This window comes from Filicampus tigris, chromosome 14 (assembly GCF_054856515.1).
Source record: "Filicampus tigris isolate MCC_2025a chromosome 14, RoL_Ftig_1.0, whole genome shotgun sequence".
NCBI lineage: Eukaryota > Metazoa > Chordata > Actinopteri > Syngnathiformes > Syngnathidae > Filicampus > Filicampus tigris.
The window spans coordinates 16,132,966-16,153,684 of record NC_141230.1 but is presented as its reverse complement, the minus strand read 5'-3'; the positions used below and the strand labels follow the sequence as shown (position 1 = coordinate 16,153,684).

Genomic DNA, 20,719 nt, shown 5'->3' with positions numbered 1-20,719 from the left:
ATGAACTAGAACTTAGCAACACATGTTCTTGTCAAGAATGGTTATAGATGTTCTTAATTTTTGTCCATTTCACAAGAAACCATAATGTGGCTATACTGCAAATAAAGTACTGTATAAATGCTGTGCTTTTGTTGGTGGTACATCTGCACAGTATATTGATATCCAACAATAGAATCGGTTGAGTTGACTTTAAAGGGTAAGTTTGCCAGTTTAAAAAAGAAACTAATAAAAATCCTTTAAAAAAATGTTAAAACAGTCATTGTGACTTGACAGCAGTACATGCTAAATATATGTAAAAAAAAAAGTGAAAATTCATCTGTCTCTGACCCTGCTTTTGCCTCTAATTTTATATACACAAAACTACCATGCCCAAGGAAAAACAACCAATCAGAAAATGATGACGTGGCTCGCGAGGTGTCAAATTATTTTTCTCACAGTGACACTCATTGTGGGCAAACCCTTGCGCTGAGTTGTTACTTTACAGCAGAAAAGTCGTAATTATTATAATTGATATTATAACACCAAATGTGTTAGGTTTGAAGTTTTATGTTTTTGTGCCCGCTATATATCCTTGTATATCAAATTAAAGGCACAAGATGGTGCTAGAGAGGGCTGATTTGTTTTTTTTTACACATCATGTTAATCACGTACTTACAGTATATCAAGTCATAATAACTTTTTAAACAAATTCCCTTTTTACTCAGTGACTCAAGTTTGAATCGACTGACACACTTGTACCAGTTTTTCCTCATACAGTGATCATTACCTTGGTTGCTGAGATGATCCGAGCAACACAACTATTTGTCTACAACCCAGGCGAGCCCACATTTTCTGAATAATGTTGAATTTCTCATCAAACTCACATGGAGTGGACTGAAACCGCGATGGCGCCGTCTGCAGCCTGGCTCAGTGAGCAATGAGCAGCGTTAGCCCATTACACACACATGATTACGTGGCCATTTCCTCAGTGAATGAGTCTCATCAGAAGTCACTGGAGAAGCCACCAAGTGTGTAATTGTTTCCCATTAGGGAAAACATCCACTGCCATAGAGTTGCATCTCACTACAGAGTTAGCTGATGAATACGCACAGAGTGAAGAGTCCACTGTGGGCTGGAATGGAATTTCTGAAAAGCCTCTTGTCAGTCTAAAGGTGAAAGTGATTCATCTTATTTTGTGTTTTTGTTCTTATGATTTCAATTCTAATGCGAAATAGCCCAAATAAAAACCAGAGTCAAAATACTATTGCGAGTCATTTGAATTTCTTTGTTATTTTTTTTTAGGTCTTTTGACTGCTTAGTGACCAGATTTATTTCAAGTTCAGTTCAAGTTCATTTTTACAATTCAATAACAGTCTTCTAATTCAATTAAAAGGTTTGTCTAAAGCACCAAATTAAACTGCGACGAATTTTAGCTGAACTGCAAGGCATATTCATGGCACCATATATGTGTTCATGAATTATCTAGTGTTTTGGCATACATATACTATCTGGAGAATCGTGTGCAAAGTCACACTTTTGATTGCTGGGAATATTTCAGGCATAACCCTTCAGACGCTTTGGTGAATTTGATTATTACATTGGACACCAAAGGAAAAAATCGAGAGGATCACTTTGAAGTTATTAACAGTCCAATAATCACTTCAGATGAACTCTTCCCCAACTTTTCGCCATCAAGTGGATGGGAGTAGAGACATAAAAAAGACTGCAGCACTGAAAGGAGTTTTTCTTTTCTTTTACAATGCTGACATCTGCAGGATCGTTACAAAAGTACACCCATGTAAAAATAATGACAAACGAACCGTGTTCTGAATGATCTTGTTATAAATCGCTAGTAAAAAAAAATGTATCTAGTAAAAAAAACATTAGAAGAAGACAGAATTAATAATGAACAAACATATCTGTGCATTAAAAAAGTAGTGACGACTTCCTAATGTCCTTTGCGTGATTGCACCGTGAAACCACTGGATGTCAGTAAGAGAAAATAAAGTGGTTATTTAATATTAATAAATAAAAGAGGATTTTATTCATTGAAATTAATGTGCAGCACATTGAGTTACTCTGTATATGAAATGCACTATATTAATAAAGTTGCCTTGCCTTGTCTTGCCTTCAACATAATGTCTTCATCCATCCATTATCGGTACCGCTTCTCCTCACAAGGGTCGCGGGGCGTGCTGGAGCCTATCCCAGCTGTCTTTGGGCAGTAGGCGGGGGACACCCTGAACTGGTTGCCAGCCAATCGCAGGGCACACAGAGACAAACATCCGCACTCACAATCACACCTAGGGGCAATTTAGACAGTCCAATCAACTTACCATGCATGTTTTTGGAATGTGGGAGGAAACCGGAGTGCCCGGAGAAAACCCACGCAGGCACGGGGAGAACATGCAAACTCCACACAGGGAGGCCGGAGCCGGGATCGAACCCACGACCTCTGAACTGGGAGGCGGACGTGCTAACCAGTCGCCACCGTGCCGCCACATAATGTCTTGCTAAAGTTTAATATATAGATCCATTATGTCTCACTAAGTTGAAATGGAAACATTTTGAGATACAGCACAATACAGTTTCCCTGCTGATTTTCAAACATGAAATGTGATTTATGGGCCAAAAACATCCACCCATCCATTTTCTATACAGTTTATCATGTTCATGTGAGCCCGAGCCTATTCCAGCTGAATTCAGGCAGGTCACCAGTCAGTCTCTGGGCACAAAATGGATGAACAGAGTTAGTTTATATCATCCATTCTGGTTCTACCTGGATTGGTACCAGCTAATCATCGGGTATGTACAAACAACCAAAATGTGGGATGTGGGAGAAAAGCCACACAAGCACTGTGAGAACATACAAACTCCACACAGGAAGGCCGTGGCCGCGATCGAACCACAAAGTCAGAACTGTTATTTTGGGCCACATTAACAAGATGGACAGACAGATGGATGCATGGATGGATGAATAGATTGATATTCAGCTGGATGTGCAGCAAGGAGTGTATATATATATATATATATATGTATATATATATATATATATATATATATATATATATATATATATATATATATATACACTGTATACATGTGACATTTGCATATACAGTAATATAGTCATGGTGGCAGTAGCAGTAATAGTAGTAGTAGCAGTCATAGTAGTAGTAGTAGTAGTAGTAGTAGTAGTCGAGGACAAGAAAAGTGTAGGACGTAAATGACGAATTTAGGAAAAACAAATAGAGCAGAGTACCAGCCCATATTTAGCAGCATGTACAATATAAAGTGAAAGGAACAACATAAACGGCTGACATTTACTTGTTTCCTTTGGTTTACAGCATGTGCGCCTGCCCTTTACATCACTCGACACAATTCAGCCTCATTTAAGTTCCACCACCCCAAACAAGTATAGGCCTATTTGAGAGGCCAAAGTGAAAAAACATTGATAAATGCACAGCCCAATGAAATACATATACATATACACACACACCCACACACACCCACACTACTTCGTTAGGTACACTTCCACATCTCATCCTGCTTAAAGTGGTTACTTCTAAATGAGGCTATTGGATATCGTTAGCCTATATAGCATAGTTGCCTAAGTCATATGTGAACATTTTCAGAAAACAAGAGAAAACAAATTCAACAGACAAGATGAGTCACAATCCATCACTATGACTTATACTATAATAATCGAATTTGCCCTAATATGAAGTCTTATGAATTCATACATACATAAAATTTCATCACATCATACAGTCTGTTTAGCTAACATTGGTACACATGAATACAACATGGGAAACAATGGTCAACAATGGTGGAGATGCACTTTCTTGTCACGTTTTGTGCACCTCATGTATGCTGTTAAATAACATGGAGAATTCTGTATCAAATTCTCATGACCTTTTCATATGTTACTAATTCGGTTGATACCGCTGACAACAAAAGGTTTTACGCGACAGTTATTTTGGTATACTTTACAACCTTTGACTATGTAAACACAAACAAATTGCCCACTACTGAACTGAAACAGTGCTGCTTGCTGGATAAGCACGCAGCTTTTGTTTGCCAGTAACTCCATGAGCAGGTGTGTGTTGCTGTTCCTCAAAACCTCGCTTTTTAGTCACGTTTGTTATCTGTTCGTGTGAAAGTTCTTCTCAACCAGCAGTTTCACTATGGTTACTTTTCTGTCTTTTGTGTCACTCTCTGATTCAGATTTCCCAGGATGCATGTGAAGGGTGCGCGGCGATGGGCTTTTTATTGCTGCCGCCCAAATGTCAGTTGGCATTCTCCCCTGTGCTCATTTGACATAATCACACTTAATGGGTAAGCGCATCAGCCTTGCTTTTAGTGTACCTCTCAAATGCCGTTCACTGCACGCATTGTTCACCACACACACGGCTGCATAACGCGGCTAAGCAGAGGAAGGAAAGTGGAAGTTCCCCCACAGTCCTCTTTCCTCCCCACATTGCAACCTCTCTCATTTGAGAACTCTGACCACAAACCGACCCAAGATTACCCAGAAGCCTTTGCAAAGGTTTTTCAAAGGGTGCTACAACAGGAACATCCAGCTGCAAACATAAAGGAAACTTGGTTTGACATTTTTCATTAATATGGGTTCTTCGAGATGTATCTTGACTTCTTTCTAATGCGAACCACGCAACCGATTTGTGGTTTCCAAATGCGACGAGTGTTTTAGGCCATGTTTAGAAATGTGATTTTTGTACATGCAATTCTGGTTTCAGTCGGACAAACATTCAATTTTATCTAATGTCGTGTGCACAAAATGTCCCGAATACACATGGCACACACTTCACAAGCAAAATGTTGTGTCGCACACAATTTCTACAGTCCAATATATTCTCAAACAATCAGACATTGTGTGTTTGTGTAAGTGTGCATGTCTTTACTGGTGTATGTGAAGTTTTCAGGGCAGGGCCAGCATCCACCACGACCTGGCAGGAAAAACAGGAATAGGCCTTGTCAACTCATGATTACACAACCTTGCTCAGGAGTCTCACTTGGCTGAAAAAAAAGGACAGCAGGAACTGTTCCTTGTTCTGTAATTTAAAACCATCGAAACAAGTCATACCACTTGTAAATCAATATGTTCTTTTTTCTAAAATGTTTGGTTTACTGGTTTACGTAGTTAACTGTGCTGTTACTTCATGTTCCTCAACAATGTAGCGTTTGCTCATCTGGCGAGCCAATATGAAAAGTAGTAGAAAATAAAACCTGGACAAAAATTTGTGTCCATTCATCCTCCAAAATAATCCTTAATAAGACTTGTTTTGGTTCGTCACAAACATTTTTGATGGTGTTAAGGTCAAGGCCAACCAAGTTCAACCATCTCGTTCAGTGCCTTGGGACAGCCATGCTTGGATTCAGTATTGTAAAGTATGCACTATGCCCACACTCTTCATGAGTCTGAATTCCTTTTCTGTACGCATAGTCACTAAGAAAAATGATCTGGCCACGGAGGTTAGGAAATATGCGGCTAAGACACTCAGCACTGATGTTATCTTACATATCAAGTCTTACATGTAGAGGCATTGTATGTAGTTTGTCACGGAAGGTGAATGCATGGAGAAAATGTCATCTGTTCTCTACTGTGTCTACTTTGAAGGCAAGCTAGCATACACAAATTGATCGCAGTATCTGTACGTTGGAAAACAACACCTTTACAGGATATTTAATTTGTTTGGTATTCCATAGGTAATTTCAACCAAAGGAAATAACACAGACTAACACATGATTATTTCAACTTCCATTTATTTGAAGTGTCTCAGCTTTTTATTCATTTTATTTCAATATTTTCCCCAAGTTTGATTCTATATATTTTTTTGGGCCACTCCAAACTTGAGTTTATGAGAGACAATAAACACATTTTTTTAAATTAAATCATTTTCTTCAAGTACTCACCACAAGGGCTATGACAGGAGACCTTGGCTTCTTTTTTTCTTACTTTCCTTTCAGTTTCAAGAGATTGATTTTTTTTCCCTCTCACTATGTGGAGTCTGAGGCTAAAAGTGAGCTCTGTGCCATAATAATTGTTTCAAGTGAGGCCAGACGAAATACTGCGCAAATCAAGTTGAGGTCTCGCTGTATGAGAAAACAGGCAAGCCATTAGCGTGATGAAGAGGAAGATAAAAGATTTACCACTTGGGTCTTTTAGACTTCACGCCTCTCACTTCTGCTACCCAATACATATATTCTTCATTTAAGATGCGCACGTGTATGTCTGTGTGGTAAAGGGGTGAGGTACTGTGACCTTTACTAAAAACCTAAGTGTGAAAAGAGTCGAGCAAAGGCTGTTAACGATGTCATAAAATATTTTCAACTGGAATATTTCATTCATCTTGGATGAATGATTATGGTGATTATATTTTGAGCTGTGTATATCACACCCGTTTACTCCATGCAAATTTCTTTTTCTTCCTGTAGTGAATATGGTATCTGCTTAAATTCGTATATAATACTAATTACACTGAATAATTACAATACATTTAGTTTACAGGTTTCTATTTAAAAAGCCAGTAGGAAAACTTTTATCCTCTTGCATGTTTTTCAAAATATATTATGCTGTTTATCTCATATTAAAATGTTCTAATAAAGTAGTAGCAAACAGTTTAGTAGTTGAAAGAAATTTTATTGCAACAATATTTGACGTTGTGCTCTTACTGAGACAGTATTTTTTTTCAATGAGAGAAACCCATTCCTAAAAAACATGCATAAGCTTCACAGCAATGTGCCTTCATTTTATATGATTTTTGTTCAAATCCTCCATTTAATGATTTCAGAGAAGATATTACAGAAGTAGTTCAATTTATGTGCATTGTTTGATCAATGAATCCAATTTATTGGGACATAAAAATATACAAGCTATGCAAATACCTGAGCTCCTGATTGAGCGCATGAGCATGAGCGCCATTTCATTGCTAAAATGTAAAATGCATCATTATATACATATATACATATACATATATATAGATATATATACATATATACATATACATATATATAGATATATATATACATATTTATACATACACATACATACACATATATACATATATATATACATACACATATATATATATACATATATATACATACACATACACATATATATATACATATATATACATACACATATATATATACATACACATACACATATATACATACATATATATACACAGACATACACATATATATATATATACATATATATACATACACATACACATATATACACATATATATATACATATATATACATACACATACACATATATATATATACATATATATACATACACATACACATATATATATACATATATACACATATATATATGTATATATATACATATATATACACATATACACATACACATACATACATATACATATATATATACATATATATACATATACATATATACATATATATACATATACATATATATACATATATATACATATACATATATATACATATACATATATATACATATACATATATATACATATACATATATATATATATATATATATATACATATATATACATATACATATACATATATATACATATATATACACATATATATACATATACATATATATACATATACATATACATATACATATATATATATATATATATATATATATATATATATATATATATATATATATATATATATATATCCACATATATACACATATCCACATACATATGTACACATATAAACACACACCGTTTTGTTCTTATAAGCATGCTTGTGCCGGTTAGCTAACAGAAAAGTTCATTTCACAGGTTCAAGATGTAAACAAATTTCTGTGCCATGGTTTGCACACAGTGAGTTTTGTGTTAGTTGCTTAGCACCAGACAATAAGAATGGAAAAAAAAGCTGCCTTTTGATCAAGATATTAAATTAAAAGAAAGGTTGAGGTTAATTAAATTGCTGAGTTGCCCTCTGAGGATTATGGTCTGCCTCCAAATGATACAAAACATACACAAAGAAATTATTTATCCAGTAGTTTAGGACACTGACATCAAATCATTTCCGCATAAGACTTCAAAAGTCAACTTTTGGTTTTATCAAATTTTTTTACTGTAGGCCTTGAATAAATCGTTACCTTGGTGCAAATGCATGGCTAAAGTGCAAGGTCAGCAATACATAACACGTCTTCTATACTTCTCACAGGCTGCAATGAGGCCTCTCTGAGGTAAATTCATTTTTCCTTCACAGTGCAAAGCAGTTTCGCTGTAACTTGAATTTGCATTTTGTACTCATGGCCTATCATTGTTGGAGCATATAGAATTGATCTTTAATCAACATTTTTACTGTGTAATTGCGGAGGTCAAACGAGTAGCAGGTTTACTCACAAATACAAGGTCAATAACATCACAGCAAAAAAAAAAAAAAAAAGATGAATGCCTTAATGTACATGCTTATGTTCATAATCTATAATTTCAGAAGTCTGAGGCACAGTTTAAGGCATTATGCATGGAAAGTACTCCATACAGAGTAGGGAAAGAAGATTATGTTTGAAAGGATATACAAATAGGGTGCAATATACAAAGAACTACTTACAGTGCTTAAGACCCACCCAACAACTAAAAAGTAATTTCTCTCTACTTAAATATAAACATGAAAATGTGAACTTCATATTAAAAGGTACAGCCGACTTACATTGATTCATTTGATACATTTTTTTTTTATGCGAGCAAAGAAGCTTTTCAACAAATGTGAATAGATTTGTGTTAGCTGTGCTATAACCGAGAAGTAAATGAAAGGGGTGTGAAAAAGCTCAACCAGTAAAAGGGTGCCGCAAAGCAATCTTTCCTAGTTTGGTTTCAGTATTTGATGAGTAGTTCAGCAATTTAAGTGCAAAATAAATGGAAGCTAATTGCTTTGCTGCAATGTAATTTGAGTATACTCTATACATGAGTATGAGTATTGCAATGCACTGTTTTTGTGATTCATGTGAACGCTGTTTATTAAATTGCACAACCTATATAAAGTTTAATCCTCTACATGCACATTATTTTAATATAATTGTCTCGCAATAGCTTCCCATGCATTATGATTTCAACACATATCAGCTGTGATTGTTCAGAACTTATTTGACAACATGTTTATTGTTATTTTTAAAATATTTGCATGATAATAGTTTTAATACTTACAAATTACATGAAAGAGAGAAAAATGTTGAAGATGTGCAATAAATGGCAGGTAAAGTGAGAGGTAACACGTTATGAAACCTTATATCATTTTTGGTGTAAAAAATCAACTGAACATGAAAAAATGTACATGAATTAGAATTCAAAGCAGCAAGCAATGATGTTTTGAACTGCATTTTATCTTACGGTGTACCTATAAGTGACAGAGTATTGCCTAATTCAAAGAGGATAACAAGGTGAATAAAGTTTATCACAATCATTTTGGTTGCTAAAAGTAACTGTATTTGCATTGTTGTTGTATTAATTTTGGATTGTCTTTCACACTATCCAAAACTAAAATTCTAATAAAAAGATCCCCGCAAACCCTTGATTACAAATTTCATTAACAGCGCCATGAAAAACTATTTGCTCTCTTCTCAAATTCTTATTTATTTTATATTTCCTAAAGCTATCCAAATCTAGCTGATCCTAAGTGAAAGAGCCACTGCTGTTCTTATTAAATGATAAATTAACCAAACATTTTTTTTTTTATTTTACAGCTGAGTTCAATTTACTGACAACACCCAAGCCTGGTTACACCCAGACCTGTTCAATTAAGAAATCACCTAAATGGGACATGTCTGACAAAATGGAGTTAGCAAAAAAAAAAACTAAAAAAGCTGCCACAAAATACTGTGACCAAAAGAAATTAGAGAACAGATGAGTAATAATGTTATTTACATGTAAGAGTGTGGAAAGGGTTGAAAAGACCTTCACGATGAGAGCCATTGTCCACAAATGGAGAAAACATGGAACAGTGACGACTAGTCCAGGAGGTCACAAAGGAATCCAGGACAATATTGAAAGAACTGCAGGTCTCCCTTTTCTCTTGAGTGCCCTAATCAAAGTCTGGGACTGACTTTTTCTATCTATCTATCCATCTATCTCTCCATCTATTGAGAAGAGGGAAAATAGGTTTCCACAGCATTGAATAGATATTCTTCCTATAAAAAAAGTAAGTTTCACTTATTAGTTTACACAACTATATTGAACTAGTATTGGTCCACATTAAAAGGCTCCGAGCTACCTGAGCATCCATTTAAGTACTAGAGCAGGTGGAATGCCTCATGTCTCATATTTAGCAGTAATTAAAAAGTAATCCTTTGAATAGCAATGGAAATTTGAGCCTATAAAATAATGGTGACATTCAAATAAATACTGTAACAAAGCAAAGCTAAACAAAGTGATAATGGCACGAGCATGAATATTTCTGCAAATGCAGGACACAATGAGAGACAAATATTATCACTGGCAAACAAGTTCAAATGGACACCAAGCAGCCTCAAGCGACCAAACCACAATTTGCAGCACACTCTTTTCTTTGTTACCAAGGAACCTAGGCCCGCGGTGAAAGGTAATTCAAGACAAAAATGCTGTAATGTTACAAGATTAAAGACATAATATTACTAGAAAAAATGTTTGATTCAAGTTGCATACAAACAAGTGAATGTCAAAATTCCCACACAAATGTAAACACAGCAGTCACTGTGTCTCGCTAGAGAGCTGCCGTACACTGAATCATCTTCTGCTAGTATGAATCAATATTTATTCAGTAAAGCTCATCTGACTGATGATCAAACAATCTCAATATAATATGCAATTTAAGACCGTGTTGTCCTTTCTCAGGAACAAACAAACATTTGCACAGTTACTCACGTTAAACTGCTCTTACTGATGATTGTGATAATACGCCAAAACATTGTCCACTTACTTTATTTTCATAATTACAGCTTCATTCTTACAACACTCTAACTTCATTTTTCTCATAATTTGTTTCTTTTTAGCGTGGTTCTCATACTCCTTCATACTTTGTAAATAGTGAGCACTACGAGCACAAACAAATCGACCAACCTACAAACCCCGAAACCCGGCCAATTTGTACACTGCTGCAGAAAGTAGTTTTGCTGAGCATAATCCTTGAGGTCTGTTTTAGCAAGCTTTTAAAAATACAATCTCAATACAACTGATTTGATCTCGTTTATAGCAGCACACACTGCTACGAAGCCTTCATATGGTTGTTCAGCCGTTCAGATTCACACTGCATGTAGCCGAAAAGCTTGTACTAGTGCTACATAGGTCTGCAGCAACATTTCAGGTTAAAAAATGAAAATGAAAATCTTCCCCTTACTTGTCTTCAAATTTGTATCCACCGTTTCACTGGAACGTATGTTCACCACGAACGATATGTGAGGAGAACTCATAACGGTCTTTGCTGTGGTGACCGCAGATGTTACATTCCAGTGGATCCCTGTATCCATGGCAACCCATGTGGATAGTGTACATGACATGGTCCAGGAAGAGCACTTGGCAATGGTCACACTGGAAGGCCCGCAACTCCCGACCTTCTCGTCCAAACACCCGCACCCCTTCCTGGACTGCGGGCCTCTCTGCGGCTTCTCGCAATACCCCACTCGCAGCTCCTGAGACAGTTCGGGGTGACACATCTGTCACGTGATCACCTGAATAAACCGCAGGGCTTGAGCGTGACCTGAGACTGGACGGGAGATTGCCACCAGGGTTAGCATGCCGTTCCTGAGGGCTGCTGTGAGCCGAATCGGGAGAGTCTCCGCCGCTGTTGCTTGGCGACTCATCATGTCCTGGCTGGGTTGGCCGACCATGCCGAGTCAAAGAAGTGGGCCCGTTGGAGATACTGTGGCTGGGGAAATCAGATGGTAATGTGGGCTGAGGTGGCAGTGAGTCAATATTCCCTGAACGCTCTACTCTCTGGTCAAGAGGCAGAACATGATGGTAGAGTGGGTTGATGGGCACGACCTCAGTCATGGAGATGGGGTGCCCTGTGTGCTGGAGAATGGGTCGGAGTGTTTCTGATCCCAGGTATGACAAGGCGTTGCCCATTGATTGGTCCATCATGTGGGCTGACAACAGTTCAGCCTGCTTCTCAAACTTGAGGCCCATCTCATATCCCATTTCAGGGTAGCCGTAGCGCATCAACTTTTCACCTGTTTGAAACAGAGCACTATTATTACTGGGTAGTCTTGGGGTCCAGAGTTTACGTTGACTGGCACACAAGGCCGTGTTTGCACATTGGTTCACCGATCTCAAACACACCAGGAAATGGTACATAGTAGGTTTGATCTTGGTCTACTTTGCATTCACAGCAACATCACATTGTGTGGCAAAACGCAGACTTGCAATACAACAATGCTGGATTACATACTGCACATTTTTTTAAAATTAAAGTTAGGTTTAGAATGGGGTATTTTTTATTTCCTGAGATTACACGGTGAACTTTTTCAATATACACTACTCAAGAAAATTAGGGCTATTCAGCTTTCAGGAAAAATGTCAGGATGGACCAACAGTGAAAGGAAGTATATTTATAACAATACCAGGTGAACCTAATTTGACTTTCTCTAAACCTTTGAATGCTCGTGTACAACTGTTCAGTCTTTAGTACTGTCTATGCAACATACTGGAGCTGAATGGCAAAATGCACAATAGGTGTTTGATCCATGAATTGACCAATACATTTCCAAGGACATCCGCTTTGTATCTTTGTGACTCTTCCAGGCTCTCTGTATCACTCCTTTATACTGCTGATTAGACTTTGTAACACGTTAAACTCAGTGGCCACTTCCCTCTAAAAAACATCCGGTTTAAAGTCTCACAATGGTGAGTTACTGTTGATTAACGGTCATTTTAACAATTAATGATGTTCATGTTTGAGGTGAATGGACTCAAACTACAACTTAGAACGCTCTTCGTCCACTTGTTTGGTGTGTATCAGAATTCGAATAAAAATATTCACCCTGATCAAAGAAACCACACTTGGGTTCCTTTAAAACCAAACCTGTAAACACACCCTTGAAATGTAACTGCCGGGAACTGTTGGCAAATATCATCTTCTACACAAACTAGTTCATCTTACAAATCTTAAAATGAACTAGTTCAGTTCATAGCGTTCCCAAAATGAAGTACTTTAAAGTTCTCTTCTTGAAGAAAAATGACCTGCCGTTCAAAAACCGTTCAATGGCGGCAGAATGAGCTCGTTCACAGAAAACGTTCACGAAGCCAAAATAGACTATGTACAGTTCACGTTCGCCCAAAATGTAAACGAGTTCAATGACCAAAGGTCAGGTACAATACGGCTGCTGGGATTAAAATGTTTATCTGGCTTCACACAGATAGCTAAAGTTTAATTTCTTAAGATTATTATTTTATAAGACTAAGCAAGGACATTCTTTTTGCAGCGGCCCACTACATTTTAGTCTCGTCACAGCACACTCCAACTGATTGTTCTAGACAAATGGCACATAGTTCTCTTTAAAAAAAAACAACAACAAAAAAACAAAAACAAAATTGCCCTTTTCGTGGACAATTTTTAACATATTAGTGTTTTTATCTGTTGTCAAATACTACAACCAAGACTAAAACATACTGAAGCCTTTTGGCGATAGACTTTTGCAATTGGAAAACTGGAGGAGTACCTGGCACCATTTGTAAAGTTGGTTGCCTTTTCCCCCTTTAGGTGCATTAACAGATTGATTCTTTTGTGACTTGCCAAGAGCCGTTATGCAGCCATTAGCTACCATGATTTCTCTTCACAGCAAGTGAAGAGCAGGTATATATATTTTTTAAAAGGTGGTTGTGGAAGGGAGTGACTTCTTAAGCTCCAAAAGAGCCGTAAATCCAGTACAAGGAAGGCACAAGTCAGAACACACTTCCTTCCGACATTTTGTCAAATTGTAGTTTGTCATTTACATGTGTTACTTGATGTTCAATGTGTGAAGGTATGAGAAGTGGAAAGCCCCATCCATCTACTAATGTACACCAAACCTTCCAGAACAGGGATGCGGTAAGATGTTGTCACTTAAAAAGATTGCAAGTAGCAAAGTTACAGGTGTATCTAACCACAAAATGGAAACCATTTCCTTGCCACTCTGTCCTGAGGCTGCTCTGACTTCCTCAATCTGTGTATATCTTATATGTGCCAAAATAAATGACAGAGCTAGCTGGTTTTTCTGGTGTTTTTTCTTGTACAGAATATTGGTAATTTGAATATATAACTTGTTTCCTTATAATATATATTTCATTGTTTACATTTATTGTAATTTCAATTTGTCCGTCTGTCTGCCCGGCCATCCAAACATTCACCCGTCCATGTATTTATACTTCCATATATCCGTCTATCCATCCGTCCCTTGAGCTAGAATTACTAGACCAGGTTCCTACTGATGGATAAGATATAGCATTTAAACCAGTTGCCCGTGTTGATAAATACCCACCTACAAATTTCTGCGGTGTGGTGCTCTTTCTTTTTCCGACATTACTGTGCAGTCTTTCAATAACGAGCGGCCGCTCAAATGTCGTCATAGGCCTCGACTCTTTTGGAACCTCACCTGGGGAAAAATATCAAGATAAATAATTAGCTTTTTTTCGGGGAGGGGGAAATTACAATTTAGACGTTTTAATGCATTACAGTGTTTTTATTGTTTGCAAATGAGCTAATTTTAAACCATGAAGATGAACAAAATAATAAACATTCATTATAATTTAGTTGCAAACATAATGACAACAATAATATCTTACAGTGGTCCCTAGCAATACGACCCAAGCATTAAAGGAAAAAGGCTTTGGTATTTTTTTTTTTTTTTTTTCTGAAGGGCATTTCCATTCGTTACAATGGAATTTATTTTTGAGAGAGGACTGTTGTACAAGCAGAGTGACGGAAAAACATAAACTCACAAGTCAAGGTACCACTTAAAGAGGAGTCAACCCAAACATATTTTTTTCAAGAATATGTTCTATGCAAGCCCACTAGTTGAAACAAGGCACTCTGATAAATATTGCGTTTGTGGGATAAAGTTTATCCACTCGTTTTTAGCCATCTCTGGGGGCGGACATTTTGTCATTTCTGACGACTGAAAATGACATCACAACTACTCAGGGCTAATGACCAATCACGGCTGATCTGTTTTCTGAAGCTGTGCCCTCCTCCCCCAAAAAAAATGGCTACAAATGGGTGGATTTCGCTGTTTAACTCTTATCCCCCAAACACAATATTAATCAGAATGCCGTTTTTCAACTAGTGGGCCTGCTGGGAAAATATTCTTGAAAAAAATGTGTTTGGGTTGATTTCCCCTTAAGTAAAAAAAAAAGTAAAGGCTGTACTGTATTGCTGTTGTAACATGATGTGTAAAATGTCCTTCAGCAGGTTGCAAATTTTTCGTTCCTAGAAATATAAATTACCTGCATATGGTCGCGTATTGGCAGTTGGGTCCAGACCAATGCTCTGCAGGTAACTATGGCAGCGTTCTTTGTGCTCCTCAAGGGAACTGCGCTGTTTGTAGCTCCGCCCACAGTAGTTGCACTTGTGTGGTTTGCCAACTAATAGTGAAGAACATTCACGAGACAAGATATGCATTCTTTAATTCATTCACTGCTGCACTGAATAAGAATGTAGTCACTCGCATCCCACTCGGGAAAACGCCAATATTGATATGACTCGTCTTAGTTTCGAGGTTGCACTACAGTATAGTGAATGGTTTACTTTGTTTCATATCATTAGCCAATCAGTGGTGACTCACTGTGTTTTTCATTTTTTCCCCCAATACAAATTTTATTTTTAATGCAGAGTGCTGGTCGAATTGTGAGATCAGTGTATATAAATAATGTGCCTCAAAAAGGAACTTTTTTTTAATGTTTAAGTTGAGGTATAAAATTCTTGTGGTATTTACTAGTATATAAAAGGCCGTAATAGAATTAGGCATTTTAAACAAGGACATGTCATGATAGACACGAATGAATCAACAAATCCACTTAATTGATTACTTTTAAGACTGCATGTTGCAGGAACTTTGTCAATCAGAAATCTTGTGGTCTTTGTAAATAGACAAAATTATTGTTCATTGAGTATGAACCCAGGGGCTAATTACAGCAAGTTTCAATATTATTCAAATGTGGGTGCAAGCGAGACATCGTGTTTTATATTTAGCAACCCACCTCCATATGACATTGTGCAAATGTTGGAAAGACCTTTAGAATTAACCTTTCAGATGCACTCTTATTCATGCAAATAGTCCACATTGCTTTCTGAGACTCACTTCAATGTACTCCACTTTTACACATTACTATCTAACTTCACATACTATGGCCTTTCCATCTGCAAGAACGGTAACCAGAGGAAACTGCACATGTCCAAATTATTCCCACTAAGATGGAAACAGATTCGTGCAAATGATTCAGATGAAACTAAGATTATTGGACTTACGAATTAATCAACACTTTTTCCCCAGTGAAAACGCCAAAGTCAAAGTCAAAGTTGATTGAAATAAAAAAGAGAAATCTACATTAGTTAAAGCAAAGTCTGCCATATGCACCTGATTTTATTTGTTGGTATGGTATCTGACCTCAATGTCCTTTCATTTAATGACCACCGTACAAACCCTAGCAGCACAAGAACACCAAAGAAGCAAAGCGAAGCATGCATAAGAAAGCACACATGCCCACCGAAAAAGGGAACTGTGTGACTAAATCCTGAACCTAGAAATGACAGCGCTGTCTGACCTTGATTTCAAAGATGCAAATGAGGGGAGAGCAAATCATCTCTGATAGGAAAGTGGGTTACAGTTGACAGACTCCACCGAGTGCTCCCTTTTTAACCGACACTTTCCTCCTGGGCGAAGAACAGCACGTCCTTGGTTCCTAGCAACAAAGCTTTTACAGGAAGATAAATGCATCTATACCTGGCAAAACAAAGAGTATGTTCGGCCTTGGTCACTACTGTCGGCGTGGGATTGCATACTTATTATTTTTTGGGGTTTTTTTTGTATTTATTGTGTTTAATTTCAAACAGGACTTGTAAGGCAGTATCGAGTGTCAATTTTAAAAAATTAATGAAAAAAGAGAGAGCGAGAAAGAAAGAAAGAAAGAAAGAAAGAAAGAAAGAAAGAAAGAAAATGATTGTTCAATACAAGCACGTGTATCTTACCTCGTTGAAATAGTAAATCTGGCCCAAATTAAATTTGTTTTATTTTTGGAATGAAATTAAATTTATGATGGGGAAAAAAATACAACACATAAAATAAAAAAAGTGGCAGTACTGGCAGTTAGACTGCCACTAGCCTTGCTGTTTGGCATAGTAGTGTACAGTATATATGGTGTGGCTTTATCATCATATCCAAAGCCGGGAGTATGTTTGAGAATAATTCATATAAAAATTGAATTAAAAAAAAAAAAGTTGTTCTGTGACTAAAGGGAAAAGGACGCAAGGAAGAGTCTTACCAGCATGAGTGCGCAAATGGCCCGTCAAAGCATCACGGCGGCGACAGGCGTAGCTGCAGAAGGGGCACTTGAAGGGTTTTTCACCCGTGTGCAACTTAATGTGCCGCAGCAGATTTCCCTTCTGAGTGAACGAGACACCACACTGGTTGCACTGGAATGGCCGGTCACCTTAAAGAGCATACACAGGAATTTACCTCACCACACTTACTGTCAAAATATTAAGGAAATATCAATAATAACTACATTTTTAAAACTTAACACCGCTGCATTCATTTGTGACCACTGAATGTAATCGTAAATAGGAGAGACTCAACTATAAGGGAACCAAAATATACCAAACACCTTTAAGTAAGTAGTGCATTTCTACACCACTGTAATTTATATGCACAATAATAATGGTAAAATGATTCTAAAAAAAGAGCATTGTTTTCTTTGTAATGGTTGAATTTGTGCACTTTATTGTTACTGTAATTAATATTGATCATTTGATTTTGCTAGCCTGCTGTAAAGAAGTACTGAAATGTACGTGACTTGAAAACGTAATCCAAATTGCAAACGAGGGAGTATTCTCCATATTTTGACATTGCGCTCAGCAACAGGAAGTATTTGTTGTTGCACTGTAACGACACTGTTTTCCTTCAAATCATTTGACCAGCAGTTAGTTGGAAAGGAGAAATTTGATCCTCTGCTGTGACAACCACGGCTGTCATGGCGTCAATTGGAACAGGTTGCGGGGGATTCCACGGATATTTTTCCCTGATAATAATTTCAAGTGTGAGTTGTTGTCTTGGAAGAAAAAGAAAACACAATAATAGGGCTCCACACCCTATTTTAAAGAAAGCAACTGATGTCTGACTCATGACGGGAAAAAAAAAACAAATGCTTTGTTTTGCTCCAAATACGATACCGTTTGGTTGTCGACTGGGTGCATCCACGGCCAGATTTTGTGCAGATCTTCCATCCTGTGCATTACTTGGGCTCCGTGCCATGGATTCCCCCACAGATGTCCCTTCTTCTCCGGTTTGGGGCTCACACCCTTCACTTATGTTGTCGGCCTCTTCGCTCGTGTCTTCTTGCTTTATTTGTTTATCGCTCAGCTCTTCAACACAAAAACAGGGAAGGGGAGTTTACACAATTTAATGCAGAACAGCCACGATGTTTAACAAAACTGGGCTAAACTTAGATTTCATTGCCGTACAATAGAGGATGGGATTATCAGAGGACTCGACTGGAGGATACACTGTAACCTGGCAACTGAAAGTGTAGGGAAGCTTTAGGATGGACACAATGCCAAAAAAAAAGAGGAGCGAAAGATAAACAGGCTCATCTGGTTCCTGGCTGTCTCCAGGGAAAGAGGGAGTGTCGAAGGCCGTGTCGTTAATAGCACCTTCCCGGCAATGGACACCAGCCCAACGATAAGGGTAAGACGTTGCGAAATTGTGTCTGGGGGTGTGGAGATATGTCTGCACATAGCTCTGCCTAGCTGCACTCGCTTCCACTTTGGAGCAAACTGATTGTACAAGAGCAGTTTGACGGCCTTTCTTAAACTAGTACACTATATGGACAAAGGTACTGGGAGACAAATGCCAAGCAGCCAATCAGGCATTAGGTTTGAGCTCTTAATTCGACCTCAAACATAATTATGTACCTTCATCAAGACCTTTGGGACAAAAAAATCCTTAAAGTCATATGGGATTAATTAGAAGAACGATTGTGAGTCGGGTTCTCTCTTAGGTCTGTCATCAATGGGCTCTGAACTTACTGAACATGTTGTTTTGAATGAATGGACAAAAAGTCCCACAGTCACACATTGAAATGTGGGGAAGTCTGTTATAGATAGGAAGCTGTTATAGATGCAAAGGGGGCCGGACTTTGAATTTGAACTTTGCATTTTGAATCTGTACATCCATACATACAATGACGAAAGAGATATCTAAGAGCACTTGCAGATCAAATGGGGGGCTGAAATATGGTTGGACACCCAAGGTGCCAGAATTGACTTTTAGTTTTTTTTTTTTTTTTCCATTTTAGCTTTTTCTTTTTTTTATTGTATTATCCGATTTTTTCTGTAATATTTTTCCCCCGGCAACATCTCCCGTAAGGAACATCCTGTATATTGAATTTTTATCAGCGTTTTATGAACAATTTTGGGAGTTTGTTGTGCGGAGCCCCTGACATCCCCCCCACAAAGGAAAAAAATCCTAGCTCTGCCAGTGTTCAAGAGATATTTAAAAAGATTCATATTTAGATTTACAAAGTCGTTGTGATTTTGGTGATGAGCATTTAAAAGATTAAGCATTAATAAAAAAATAAAACATTAAATATTCGATTTTGTTTTTTCTTTTACTAAGCCTGTCCCTCTGCCTCTGGTGTGAAATGTCAGCACTGATATAAAGGGGCTTTGTAGGTTGAAGTGTGTGTGAAAATGGCAGGACATAAAACTTACTGTTCCAGATGATCCGGTTTTGGGATTTACAACAGCAGAAATTATGCTGTGACCACATTTGGTTGTTTAACTACAGCTTTCAATCTGAGTACATCCTTCAGCTGTCCCTTCAGGCTATTGGAGCCGCATTCAATTTAACCCTTTAAAGTTCAGTCCAAGGAGTTGAATAAAGAAAGAAAGAAATTAGCAGTCGACATTTCCACGACGCTTCTAAAGCTTGCAATTTATATTTCCACTTTAGGAGAAACATCATGAACAAGCCTCATCTTCACGTCCGTATCCTGGCAACAAGGAGCAGACCTTGCATCTTTACATCTGTCTCCTCTCAGTGCGACTGAGTTGAATGTTTCAAGCGGTCAACTGAGGATTACTTGAAAGACTTTCTGCTATAAATGTATTTCACATTCGAAGCAAATTATCAACCCGGGCAAAGCTCTGTGCATATGTAGTGCCACGTCTGAGATAAAAGGATTTGCAAAGAGACATTTTGGCAAAAATGTCATCTTCACATGGTGAATGTGTTCATGAAAGTGGGCTTGTTTTAAATAGGAATCTATATTGTTGTCATCCATGACGTCACACCACATCATTTATAATTTCGCAAACGCAGTTAGAACATTCTCATGTGTAAAAGGTTCAAGTCTCAAGTGGTCATCATTTGGACATTCTCTTAGGAGAACTGTATTTGTGTCTACTCATTTGATTGTTTCTTTTATACACACACATACATTTTATACATATATACACGCATATATACATATATATACACATCTGTATATGTATATATACACATACATATATAT

At 37.3% G+C, this 20,719-nt stretch overlaps 1 protein-coding gene across 4 annotated transcripts in view; it reads right to left on the bottom strand.

Annotated features, from left to right (window-relative positions):
• Positions 1–8,090: 8,090 nt before the first annotated feature.
• The window catches only part of ikzf2 (IKAROS family zinc finger 2), a 70,297-nt gene continuing 57,668 nt past the window's right edge, over positions 8,091–20,719 (bottom strand). For 3 of the 4 annotated variants that reach the window (XM_086050943.1, XM_086050942.1, XM_086050944.1), the window contains exons 4-8: positions 18,378–18,569; positions 17,471–17,638; positions 15,437–15,574; positions 14,473–14,586; positions 8,091–12,186 (exon numbers count right to left, since the gene is read on the bottom strand). In XM_086050943.1, coding sequence (XP_085907069.1) covers positions 11,381–12,186; positions 14,473–14,586; positions 15,437–15,574; positions 17,471–17,638; positions 18,378–18,569 — 1,418 coding nt within the window. In that variant the 3' untranslated portion in view covers positions 8,091–11,380. Of the gene's footprint in view, positions 12,187–14,472; positions 14,587–15,436; positions 15,575–17,470; positions 17,639–18,377; positions 18,570–19,916; positions 20,371–20,719 lie in introns of those variants that run through there. The other variant, XM_086050945.1, reaches the window with a different exon arrangement.